The sequence below is a fragment of the Aquila chrysaetos genome, chromosome 7, assembly GCF_900496995.4.
Source record: "Aquila chrysaetos chrysaetos chromosome 7, bAquChr1.4, whole genome shotgun sequence".
NCBI lineage: Eukaryota > Metazoa > Chordata > Aves > Accipitriformes > Accipitridae > Aquila > Aquila chrysaetos.
Genome location: NC_044010.1, coordinates 41,675,843 through 41,688,818, shown reverse-complemented (window position 1 = coordinate 41,688,818; position 12,976 = coordinate 41,675,843). Strand labels below are relative to the sequence as shown.

The following is a 12,976-nucleotide window of genomic DNA, read 5'->3' as shown; positions in this document are numbered from 1 at the left end:
AGGACAGGGTTGTCTGTTCAGGTTGGAATAGAGCATCTCCAGTTCCTCCTTTAACCGCAGGGGAATTGGAATCAAACTCAGGATCCCAGGCCGTTTGACCGTAAAGAGTACATCATTGCAGTGACACAGAATTTGTGGAAGTAAAGTATTAAATGTAAATAAACCCCACATAAATTTATGCAGTGGTAATATGCATATTATTAAAATAAAATCCACAAATGTAAAGAAAAAAACTAAGCACTGGTAGCTTAATGTATCCATTTACTACACTGTGCAGCATGTTCAACCAGAAGAATATAGAGGAATATGGAATGAGGCTGGGTGAATATCTGTATTTTCATTTACTAATAAGTATTTTTCTATGCACCTTTTACACGTGCTGTCATTGTTTAAAAAAAAAAAAAAAAAGCAGAGGAGAAAAGATGCTGTTTTACATACACTTTGATCCAAACTAGTTAATGGATTCATTGACTAATTTAAGAAGATTAATTCTACAATCAAAACCTAAGCGCAGATTTTGAGAATATAATAGATGACTCAGAAGGTGAAACATAACTTAAGATGCACAATTTAACAAAACCTTAGCCACGGAACTACAATCATAAGACCTGTATGCCTAACAGACAGTATTAGCCACAGTGCAGAACACATCTCTCTGTTGAAAAATTCAAGGGGTGAAATTCAGACAAAGAGATACCATCAGAAAGGATTTTTCCCAGGCACTCACTGTCCGTCTGGCCAATTGCTATCAAGGTCTTGCACGCGTAGCCAGTGAAGCTGTAACTTTCCAGAAATCCAGAGCAGGCCAAAGGCATTTGTCCTGAAGCTCTCTACTACCTTTAGCTCCTCATCTCTGGTAAGGAGACTTTGTTTTCATAGGATTATGCAGAAAAGCTCATAGATCTCAGAATAATTTATATAGGCACTGAATGGAAAATCAGGCAAAATCAAAAAGACAATGATTGAAAATGAAATGCCAGCCTTCTGCCCAACATTGAGTTCTACTAATACAAATGCTGGTTGTAACTCCATATTAATTCCCTGGATGAACAGATAACTCTGTTTTGAAATTATCTATATTTGCTCTTTGGACAAACATTTAAATAAAAGGTTAAAATACTTTGGGGGTTTTGAGTTTCTTTTCCAAAATATTGCAAGCTATGCATTTTAGCACTTCCTTTTAAAAATTTACTTAAATTCACTTCACATAACAAAACTCAGGAGAAATATTTTCAACCTAAAATGCACTTGGGAGGAGATGGCCTAAGAATTTTTAAAAATACAGTATTCAAGCAGTTTTCATAGGAGGCTGAAGAAAGAAAGTTGGGTTGCACAATGTTTTCCTAGTTATTTTTGTGCAATATGAGCTGGTAACTTTTAGTATTCTCTCACTGAAGTACTTTTAGTTACACCAAAGTTACTGTAGGGGAATCAGGGCTAATGTGCACCTTATTAAATTATTTCCAAGATTAATTTGTTGGGTGTTTAAATACATAAGTTAGACATATGCATTTACTTACAATTTTCTTAACAAGGGCTAATTTGTATTTTTGGGTTGCTAAGCTGTAAACATGTTTTCGTTTTTAGGCTCCATTCATAAGTAACTTTTCCAGCCCATTTTTCCTTTATGCGATTTGCTTGGACACCTATACGGGTTTCTGAACCATTGCTCAAAGCTGTATGTACTGGTGGTAATGATCTGGCACACCACAGCTAGAGATTTCACTCCGGGGTCACATATTGCAAAACCACACTCCAATTACATAACTACAGATACCTTAATGGTAGTTAAACAAGCAGAGCCCAGCAGTCACAACATACTACACTACAGCTTTTGACAATAGATTCAAAATGTTCCTACCAATATTGGTTAGATTTTGTTATTCACCACATTTTTTTCTATTTATTTCAAGAACTACCAGCAAGCGAACACTTAGGAAAGAGACTGCTTATGCAGAATTGATGCATAACAAAAAGAAACAAGGATTAAAAGAGTAAAATTCTTGTGATGAGATATATAGGCAGTAAAAGAAAAATTCTACAGACCCATATAAATTTGATTTTTGTTTTTTCTTTTCTACATGTTTCTTTCTGGCCAGTTTGGCACTACTCAGGCTATGTTAAAACTGACACAATTTTCTAGATTATAATCTACAATGATTTAGTGGTGTTTTCAATTACAAACAAGGCTACTGAGTTAATAATCTTTGAAAAGTATTTCAGTAGACTGATATTTATTATATGCAGTGCTAATTACTTGTTTACTTGGAGTATGTTATGAATACAGGGTAGCTCATCATACAGGAAGCATAAACAATGTAAACCTAACTTGCTACTACTAATTTTCTCTAAAGACAACTAGAAAACCCATAATTCAAATGATCTTTAATTCTATGCCATAAATAGCACTGCTTCTTTGTAACATTATGATTTTTTACTTATTTAAATTCTATAAAAATGGCATATTAACTTCACTTAATCTTAGTAATGCCACCAGATTACCCCCCCCCCCCCCAAAGTACCACATTACTTATGAAATTCAGAAAGTTGACTCTAGTTTTTCTCACATTCTTTGTTTTCTGGACCACCATTAGTCAAAACTCGGAATTAAAGGACATAAACTGTTGGCAAGATTTGAATATTTTCCAGGCATTGTTTAATCCTGTAAAAAGTTACTGTTCAATTAATGCTGCAGCTTTTCTGCTCTTTCAAAATTTTGTCTTTGAAGTAGCAATTCACTAATAAAATTCCACTGTCTCAGAAACTTTGAATGTTTTCTATGGATGAACATTTACTTGAAAATGTCATTAACTGAAGATTGATATTAGTAATAAAAGCTATCAAAAGTACTAGCTACTTCTTTTCTTGGTTAACTAAAATGGTTTTCTCTGGACTGCACTCCTGGAGAGCAAAGAAAAAAAAGAATCAGCATATTTTATCTTGCTAATCGAGCAGGACTGAAAAACCTGTAAACTTCAGTTTTTCTGAAGACTTAGAATGCTTGACTTTATAAAAATACTGACCCACAGATTTCAAACACTAAATACCAAAGCAAATAATCCATAGTAACAGCTAAAAAATAGTAGCAACTAAAAAGGTATTAGCACTAGCCTATTTGCAAGCTTTCCTTATCTCCACCTTACTAGACAATATACTTTCCATTCTTTACATATTTGGGTTTCTAAAAATTATTTTAGCTAATGATTTCTTGTTGACTATGTCAGAACACAATAAAACTTCCTCACTATGTGTGTGTGCACACATGTACATAGTGGACATGAGTGGTTCTTTTTTTAACTGTAAAAAACCCTTTAAGTCCCACCTAAAGTATTTTTCTAAAGCCTTAGCACTCCACAAATGTTGCATGGACTACATTTAAAAAGCGCAATCTGACTGTAACAGATCACAGAATGTTAATTTTATCTTAGTCACAGTTGCGGTAGGTTGTGATAGGAAAGCTTCTACTTCTGTTTCGTCTTATCCCGTCGTTTTGATTTTTATATATTTAAGAAAGCCCTATTATTCTAGTTCTGTTAGACTGAAACCTGACTTCTGAAACTAACAGTTCTTTGAAGCCTTCTGGGGTTCTTCCTGTAAGCAAAAGATCTGGGAATATCTAATAAAAATTCTCGATGTCTTGGGGTCCTATCATACATAGAATTGGAATTAAACAGGACTATGAATAAATAAATATTTAGACAAAAAGAAAATTGAGAGAAATCAAGAGAAAAAGTTGGTTAGACTTTCCGAAGATATTTTCTTAAGCTGCCAAACAACTAGTGAAGTATCACTTGTTACCCTCCCTTTCCAGGATTCCTTTTATTCTTTTTCTTGCAGGTGAAGTAAACAAATCTCAGCAGAACAGTCAGTAGGAGGAAATAAAGGTCAGTACTTGCACAACTTCCTTTAGCCATAATTCTGGAGCTCCACAGATTGTTGATGCCGTAGGCAAAGCTGTTTCAAAGTGTAAAGTATAGGTCTATATCCACATGTTCTGAAAAACATAACCCTAAAAGGTTTAAGTATATTAAATTTGGATGGCTGGATCAGAATAAATAAATTTCAAAGTGCTCATGTCCTTAAATATTCCATTAAGGAGACAATGCAGAAGTGACTATGCCTTCCATAAGAGCAACATTTGCCGTGTCCTTAGACTCTGATTAGCTGACTTAGCCAAAATAAGCTTGTGATTAAAGATAACCACATTATTATCAGGACCACAAAAATAATTGCTTTGACCACGACAATAATTGCTTTTTGAACTAATACTAATTAGATACTCTATATTTGCTTTCTTGTCCGAATTAGAACAACAGTACTGATGGTTAACAAACAGAGTTTAGGAGAAAGCTTGATTACTGTCTATTAATGCAGTATTGGAACTCTCTCTAGTTTGGCAAACAAAGCAGTGACAGAAAGATGAAGCTAAACAAACTCAGCTGAGGAAAAATGTGCAGGTTTTTAAGTCAACTGTTGAAGTAATTTACCACAAGATATGGATGACTGTCTATACCTGGAAATTAGAAACCCATCTTGTTTTGGTTGGTTTGTTTTCGAGAAAGGTGTGCTGCAGTTTAACCGGGAACTAATTCAGAAAACTGAAACAATTACTTTATAGAGCAGGTCTGACTGGATGATCCAAGCAGTATCTTCTGACTTTGTGTCAAACCAACTATACTAATTCTATGCACATCTCTGATAGACGACAAATAGTTGTCTGTTCAAAGTCAGCTGCAGGGTTGTCATATATCGTGCAATAGCTGTAACTGTTTCTGTTTTAACTGGTCTTTCATATAAAATTTTAATATTCCAACAGTATATGAGGGCTTGTTCTAGGGGCTCTTGCTTATATTAATATTTATGACAAAAAGAATACCTGGCAAAATGTTTCTCAATGATGTCTAGGTTAAAGAGGAAAGTGGAGACCATCCTATTAGAAGTTTGTGCATGTCCGCACCTCAGTAACTGCTACACAGCTTGCTCTGTTTTTAGTCTAGTATCTGCTGCTATTAGATGGATGTCCCCATCCCCGTACAGTTCTAGCCCAAAGAACTGCCAAAGTACCGTGGGAAATATATCTCAAAATACTATGAAACTGCCAGAGACTTGAAAGCAGCAAGGCTGCCCTCAGAGACCCCAACGAGCAAGGCAGAAGTGGAGCTAGTGCTTTTTGGATCAGGATCCAGACAGATCTGAAAAGGCTAAATAAAACTTCCTTACATCAAAATTCGCTCACCGAGAGACAGTATCTCATATCATCCATGTTATCCTGCAGGACCCCAGCTTTGCACTGAGAGGATATGGTTGCATTAACAGTTGAAAAAGCAGCTATCACTTCCTAGGATTTAGGTTTACTTATGTGACTAAGGAGTGTGGCAATACAACCAGCAAAACCATTACATTTGCATGCTCATGAGTTACAAAATGCACATCTTTAGCTGTGGATTTTTATTGACAAAGAAAGAATAAACTGCTAAGAAAAATAAAGTCGTTCAACATAAACTGAAGGCAAGAACAGGAGAACGGACTTCACTCTAGCCACGCATCACTAGTACTGAGAGAAGTACTGGCAAAAAAAAAAATACTAGCACATAAAAACCAAGCACATAGTAAGAGCTGAAATTCAACATGTCTACACTGAAGGTGTCTCCTGATACGGCTATATCCAACGGCTGTGGCTATAACACCAATAACCTAGACACCAGTGCTGGCAGAAGCTGTACTATAAACAAAGCTGTTCAGTATTTCAATATTTTTCTATGTTACAATGGAGACAATTTTTGTAGCATTTTCTTTGCACCATTTCGTAAAATTGGAAATTCATGATGATTTCATCTAAGTTTGTGAAGTATGAATGCTAAATCATGCAAAATAGCTGTCCGAATGAGAATAACTCCAGGTCAAAGAGCGAGTGCACAGAGAAGTCATACTGTTAGCTTGAAAAACTAGAAAAGTCCATAGACTTGTAAAAGACACAATGTGAAATATACCCTAGATGCACGAGAAGCTACACTGAAGGTACACTGCAAACCTGGAAGTGTTCCAGTGTTCACAAGTAGCAGTAGAGTCAAGAAATTCTCACAGATGTAGATTTCACGCCTTCCCCATGCATATACGCAAGTATGTCACAGGAGCAGTTTGTATTATGCTATTATTGAGAAGGAAGATTATGTCAATGTGGTGAAAAATTATCAACTCTTAAAAAGAACTAAGATCTATCCTAATAAATTGGTAGCTTGCAAATATGCATTTCAATGTTGATTTATTTGGATAGGTTTTTTTTTTAATTTTTTTAAAATCTTTGACTGTTTATAAAAGAAAACTGTAATTAAGGATTAACAACATGAGTGAAGCAAATACTGCTACAGATGTTTTTTAAATCCTGGGAATAAAGAATCCTTTCTGTACTCTTATTTATTGAGTGAGAAATGAGTGAGTTATTAAAGCCTACTTGGGATTTAGGAAACCACTGCTAAAAATTATGGTGCCTAACTGAAGGCCTGGGTTCTAATTGTGGCACTGCAGTCTCTAAATTATGGTCAAGAAAATTATGAAGACAGATTATATTGGCATAAAATATATTAGGGTTTCCTGACCCATGCTGTAATTCTTTAAAGTAAGTGGAGAGCTATGATAGCAGAATGGGGTGAAAGAAAACAACATTTTCGATGCAGCAGGGAATGTGTTTTATAGCAAATGCTGTTATAAATTACAATGCATTTCTTGGGAATGAATAACTTTTAAAAGTTTTATTTCAACAATTTTGTAGTGTTTACATTTTTCTTAACATTTTTACTGTTTTTTAAGCTGAAATACGTATGTACTCTAGAAGATAAGATGTTGTCCAAAGCTTCAAATGGCACAAAACATTCCACACATCGTAGGACTACTAGGTGCCCCAGCATGTTCCTTGGTCACCACAAGGTCCTACTCCACAAGGAACATGCTGGACTTGTCCCGTCTCTTTATGTCTGCGTCTTCTTATCTCCTGTTTCCCAACTGCATTACAGTGAAATAGAAAGGAGCCTGTTCCACTATCTACTCTTGTACTAAAGCGTGGGTAAAGTCTAGGAAACAACTGGTACTAAGCATCTGCAAACCTTTTGTAGGGCTGGAGGAGGCTGATATGATGCTATCTAATTATTCACCTGCAAATGCCTCTCTAATAAATGGTTAATAAATGCGAGGGAACAAACAGAGAGCCTTTTCTTAAATAAGTGACTATATCAGGTTGGGCAAGAATATGCGCTATGCCATCCTGTGCTAATGTAAGGGCAACACACCACTTGGGATTTTGAAATCCAGGATGTAGGTAGGCTGCAGACCTTGGCTGGACCCCATCACAGTCGATGGTGGTACCAGTCTGGATTCCGCATTGCAAGGGTATGTACGAGGGCAGAGCCGTAAGAGACCGCTCTTCAGGAACTGAAAACCTGCTAAATGACAGATTTTGGCATTATTAGTGGTCCTACTGCTGCAAGACTGAGTGTTATCATGTCCATAACCTCATGTTCAATGGGAGCACAGTCAGCGCCCTGGGTTGAGAGCATACAGATCCATACCGCTGTGATCCGAAAGCAGAAGGGGACTGCATGACTAAGTCAAATGACACAGAAAATGAACGATGCCGGTGACACTTAACCTCTCCCTTTCATATAACTAGTTTACAGCCTTCCCTGATTTTTTACGTGATGCCAGGAGTAATGAACAAAACAGGGAGAGGGCACATGCTCAAGCTCTGCAGCGTGACTGCCCAGACCATTAAATTGGGAGCGTTGCTTCCAGCATGGACCAAACTGCCCTGTCCGGGACAGTGCCCAGGCGTGCTCAGGGATTGGCATGAGCCACAGATGCAGCAACAGGCAGTTTGGATGCACCTATTTTCTTTGGGGGGTAAGAGTGTTGCTGAAAGGAGGTAAGCTGCGCTGCATCAGTTGACCTCTAGGCCAAAAAATGGTCCCGACCACTTTTTATTTACTAAACTTGATGTAGTCTTAAGAGCTATAGGAAGAATTTTAATCTCCCCACCTTTCACCAAGCCCAATTATGTATTTGGGTCTTAAAAGTCTTACTGTTTTGTGAAGCTCTCTGTAACAATATGTAATAATTTCTCCTTCGGCTGCACCTTTGCTACTCTCATAGAATGGCTTTTGTGCCACCATTAAAGGTTAACACTGCTGGTGCTTTTATTTCATCTTACTTCTAAGTGCAAATTTAAGGGACTTCTCACCTATTTTTAATAGTTAATTTTTGCACAAGTGGGGAAAAAAGCTATGAGCTTTTAAATTAGTATTAGTTCACAGAAATTGCAAGTTATCAGTATGAATTGGGCAAGCAAAATTCACAGATATTCTCTTTAATGTATTTATTATGCATGTATTGTACAGATCAATATTATTTTAAAAGGTTAAATCAGATTATCTGATAAGGACATGCATTTATTATATCCTTTGATTTATGGAGGAAACTGATGTTAGTTATCAGATTATAGCTGCATGCCAAAAGTAAAGGTTACTACAGTTTTGAGAGAAATAAGTCACTGTATTTTGGAAAATTCTGTCAGAATAATTCTAATTAGTGTTTTAGATGCACTTTGATTATAGTGTATCAAGTTTTAATTTCAGCTACCACACACTTCTGTAACTGAAATTTACTCCAGGTGAGTAAAAATGCAAGAAACTTGCTTTAAAACAGGCATATTATTTTAATATGATTGCTAACTTGTTAAAGACACCCTCTGCATTCATTTAAAACACACATATTCCCGTCCTATTTCTTTTCTACCTATCCCACCCACCTGTTCTTCTCATCATTGATTCCCACCTGCTTCTGAGGCCAGAAAATTTCTAACACTCACTATTTTGTGGTGGCTTTTAGAAGTGAATATCCTTATAGTACTTAAAATCTATATCCAAATCTTTGCCACTCACGTTACTTTTGGAACTTTTTTCCTAAACAAGTAACTTAGAAAACAAAAGAGATAGGAGAGGACTTAACATCTGAGAAGGGAAGAGAAGAACATTACCTTGCAGGCTTAGTAATAGTATGAAGAGCACTGACAGAAATTTCATAAAAGACAATGTCCCAATTGAAATTAAAATTAAAATTTGTAAACCATCATGTCAATACCTGTAACAAAAAATAGTCTGGTTTTCCTGAGGACTTACATGAGCCTGGTCTTTTTCACTCAAGTGCTATATTCACAAGTTTGATTATCAGTTTTAAGCCTCTTCTTCCTACCTTCCACGTTTTTAGAATATCCAAAAAGATTATTTGTAAAATTTCTCATCCCATCTCTTTTCTAAGAATATTAACAATAACCTTTTCGTTCTCCTACGTGATCATCAGAGTCACACTTGCTTCTGAAAAAAAGGAGTTATTAAATCCTATAGAAGATACTTCAATGTTCTCTGGATAATGGTGAAGGAATTAAAATGGTGGTAGAACAAATGCTGAATATTTATACAGTATTTGGGAACACCAGAGCAAAAGACTTTGTTGAATACGTCCCTTCCCTAGGTAATCCTGCAGATGTCCTTACTTTTTTTTAAAGGTAGCATTAGCTACACCGGAGAGTAATTTAAAAATAAACATAATCATAATCGCGTCAACAATGATTCAAGAGCATGTGTATGCACATGCTTGACCCCATGTAGGACAGCATGTTAGCATGGGTCTGAAATGTGTGTTTGAATTTGAGTATAAAATTGATTATCGTCATGAATAGGCTGCTTTCCTGAATTATAGCTACTAATTTTTGGTGTATGTTTTGTCATGATTAACAGTCTCAAAACTCTTACTATGCGCATTCTTAACCTTAAAAAAGTTGTAAGAATCCCATTTGCCTTCAGAGATATTTAATATAGAGTCTTTAATGTAAGAGATTCTCTACTTGAAGAAAATTACAGTCTGGGTAAACCATCAGCCAACAACTTTTTAAGAAGTTAAACCTACGTCTTTTAAAGGCAATCCAAAGAGATAACATGCAGATAAAAGCCAGCACGCTTCATATGCTTACGGCCCTTACAATAGTGTAAACAACTAGCTGTTTCATCTACAGTCAAAACTGGTCGAGCTTTAAATCTAAGTGATCTAAATTTATCCATGAAAGAAAAATGGTAGGGTCTTTCACAGAGAGAAAGCTTATTTGCTTTTCTTTGATGCTCTTCATTATTCCCCCACCTCTCTAGACATACATGATTTCATCCCACCACTTCAGGACTACAGATTATTTTTTTTTTTTCCTACTCTTTCAACAGTTTTTCAGAAATATTCCTGTCACATCACCATAAGAGGACTGAAAGAGCCAAGCAGAACATTTCTTTCACAAGCAGTATGACAAGAAATACTCTTACAATTTGTAGCAATTTAGACCTGCTTTTATATTATATAAACTTTAATGGTGGAATCATTCCAGAAATAAAGGAAACCGAATGGAAAAATATAAGAAAAAATGGATGAATCATCTAAAAATTTTTGTTAAAATACTGGAAATAAGGATAGATAATTTTCTTGAAAGCAAAATTCCATCACTCATTCAGTATATATACAGACGTTTGCAGAGCTATACTAATTTTATCTTTTAAAAAGGGATTGAATGTCATTGCTGAACTCATTCTGTCAATTATAGGACTGCAACAGGACTTGAGTTTCACTGTCTTATATAATGTGATTGTATGACATAAAAAGTGTTTTGGCATTAAAACTGTTCCTTAAAAGAAACTAAGCTAAAGTGAATTTAATAAACATGCTCAGCAAAACCACACATCTTCAGAAGCAGTTATTATTCCACTTCATGCAAGGCAAGAAAAGTTTTAAATATTTACAGGTTTTTTTCTTTTTTTCACTGAAAATTGCATCATCAAAATTAATACAAAACCCAGCGTCTTATGTTTAATCTTCATCTAGGTGAACAAGACGCTCAGCTACTCTAAACCAAAGAAATTTCATGGATTTCAATAAGCTATTGTATTTTAAATGTTTCCCCAGTTTATGTGAAGACAAACTCATATATGCATAGTGAAAATGCCAGGCCAAAATGTGTAAGTTTACACCTGAAGCCAGTTGATTCTAATCAGGTTTTTTCATCCTTAACTTCTCGGGCCTCACCCAACCCACATACAGGCATTTTTTAATACCTAAATACATATCAAGGATCAGATTACAAATATTTTGCTCACAATTATTAGACAATCAGCTTTATTGATAACTGGAATGTTCCCTGTGCAGTTAGATATCTTTCCTTGCAATATGAGAATCACCATATGGCCCTGACTATTCTGCTTTTCATGTAGTCTTATTAATTTTAATGAAATAGCTTAAATGGTCTAACACCAATATTCTGAATTTAAGTTTGCTTTGTATTAAAATTTGACAGATCAACTTTTGGGGGTATTGTTTCATGTATATGATATGGCAAAAATAATAGATTATATTTATAATTCACCTTGCAACCATTGGTTCTAAACTGCCCTATCACTAGATACTATTTAATGGAAAGGAATAAAAGTTTTCCTTAATTCGTAGAACTTTGAACTTTTGGGGACTATTGCCAACTTCTGCCTCAAAGCTATATTGTTAATACAAACTATATAGCTAATATTGCAGCTGACTTTTTGACCACTAAATATCCTGATGCTTTTTTAAAATGGAAGAAGATTTACCTTAATATCAAAAGCTCCTGGCTGACCCACTTTGTTATAAAGCTCCAGCTGGTTCTTGACAGGCGTTACCCACAATATCACCTGATTTAATTGTTGATCAAGTTCAATGAAATCCTTGAGAAGAATCTCTATTTCCTTTTGTTTCTCTGGAAGATCTTTGGACACCTGAAAAAAATGCCAGAAGCCATTTTTTTTGGTGGGGAAAAAAAAAAAAGTAACATAAAGCAATTTAACACTACACCTGTATACATTTCTATAAAATATTAAAATACAAGTTTTATACACTGGCAGGAAGAAGGGAAGGAAAGAGTAGACCCACCAATCAAATTAGTATGGTAAGTATCTTGCAAGTCAGTCAAAACACACTCTTTCCTAAAAAAACCACCACCCACCCTCCCCAAAAAACCCAAACCAAGAAAACAAACAAATCCCCCCCCAAACCAAACACAGAGACACACACACCCAAAAAAAACCCAAACAAACCTAAAACAGCATCAGGCTTCTCTTTTTTTTTTTTTTTTTTTTTGTAAAGAATTTGTTATCTCAGCATATGAAACTGCTTTAAAGGTCAATTTTTAATCAGGCAAATAGCGAAAATACTAAATTGATCATTTGAAAGGTATCTAACCTTTCTTGACCTCTTGAATATAGATATCTATAAGCGTGTGTTTTCTTACAAGGTGTTTAGAGTTGCCAGCTGAGTCCAAATATGCATGAGCAGATGCATACAGTGAAAAAAATAATGAAGAAATACATCATCAATACTGATCAGGCCACTTGGTTCTTTGATTTGCATTCAAAGCAGTCAGATTTTTAACTAAGCACATTATTCTGTGCCAACAGCACTAGAAATTAAGAATCAGTGAATGGCATAGTTCAAATCCAGCAGCACTGAAGCACTTGGAGTAAGTATAGGAACAGGTTGGAAATAAATAAGCCAACACAAAGCTCCATGCTGTCCTTCCCAGATTGTTTTCTATAGCTAGAGAAATGAGGTGTCACTGTACTACACAATGGGCAACACAGCAACCATATACTAGGGGAGAAACCATCTGTACTTTAAAAAAAAAAAAAATTCACAACACCAAATATAGGGCCTGGGCAGAGATAAGAAACAATGACAGTTAATTATTAAAATCAACCAAGAAGTATGGTTAGTTTTCTGTATCAGGAAAAATGAGGTTTCCCAACATTCATTGTTTTTAAGGACATCTTTTTACTGAAGCGACCCTCTAAAAAGTAGCAAAACATGAGGTTTCTGATACACACAATAAAATATAAATTCCCTTTAAAGTTAAACAACATTAATGGAA

General features: G+C 35.4%; 1 protein-coding gene across 24 annotated transcripts in view; it reads right to left on the bottom strand.

Annotated features, from left to right (window-relative positions):
* Window positions 1-12,976, bottom strand: part of DMD (dystrophin) — a 1,198,278-nt gene that overhangs the window by 393,841 nt on the left and 791,461 nt on the right. For all 24 annotated transcript variants that reach the window (XM_030020819.2, XM_030020811.2, XM_030020812.2 and 21 more), the window contains one exon: window positions 11,664-11,828. In XM_030020819.2, coding sequence (XP_029876679.1) covers window positions 11,664-11,828 — 165 coding nt within the window. The remainder of the gene's footprint in view (window positions 1-11,663; window positions 11,829-12,976) is intronic.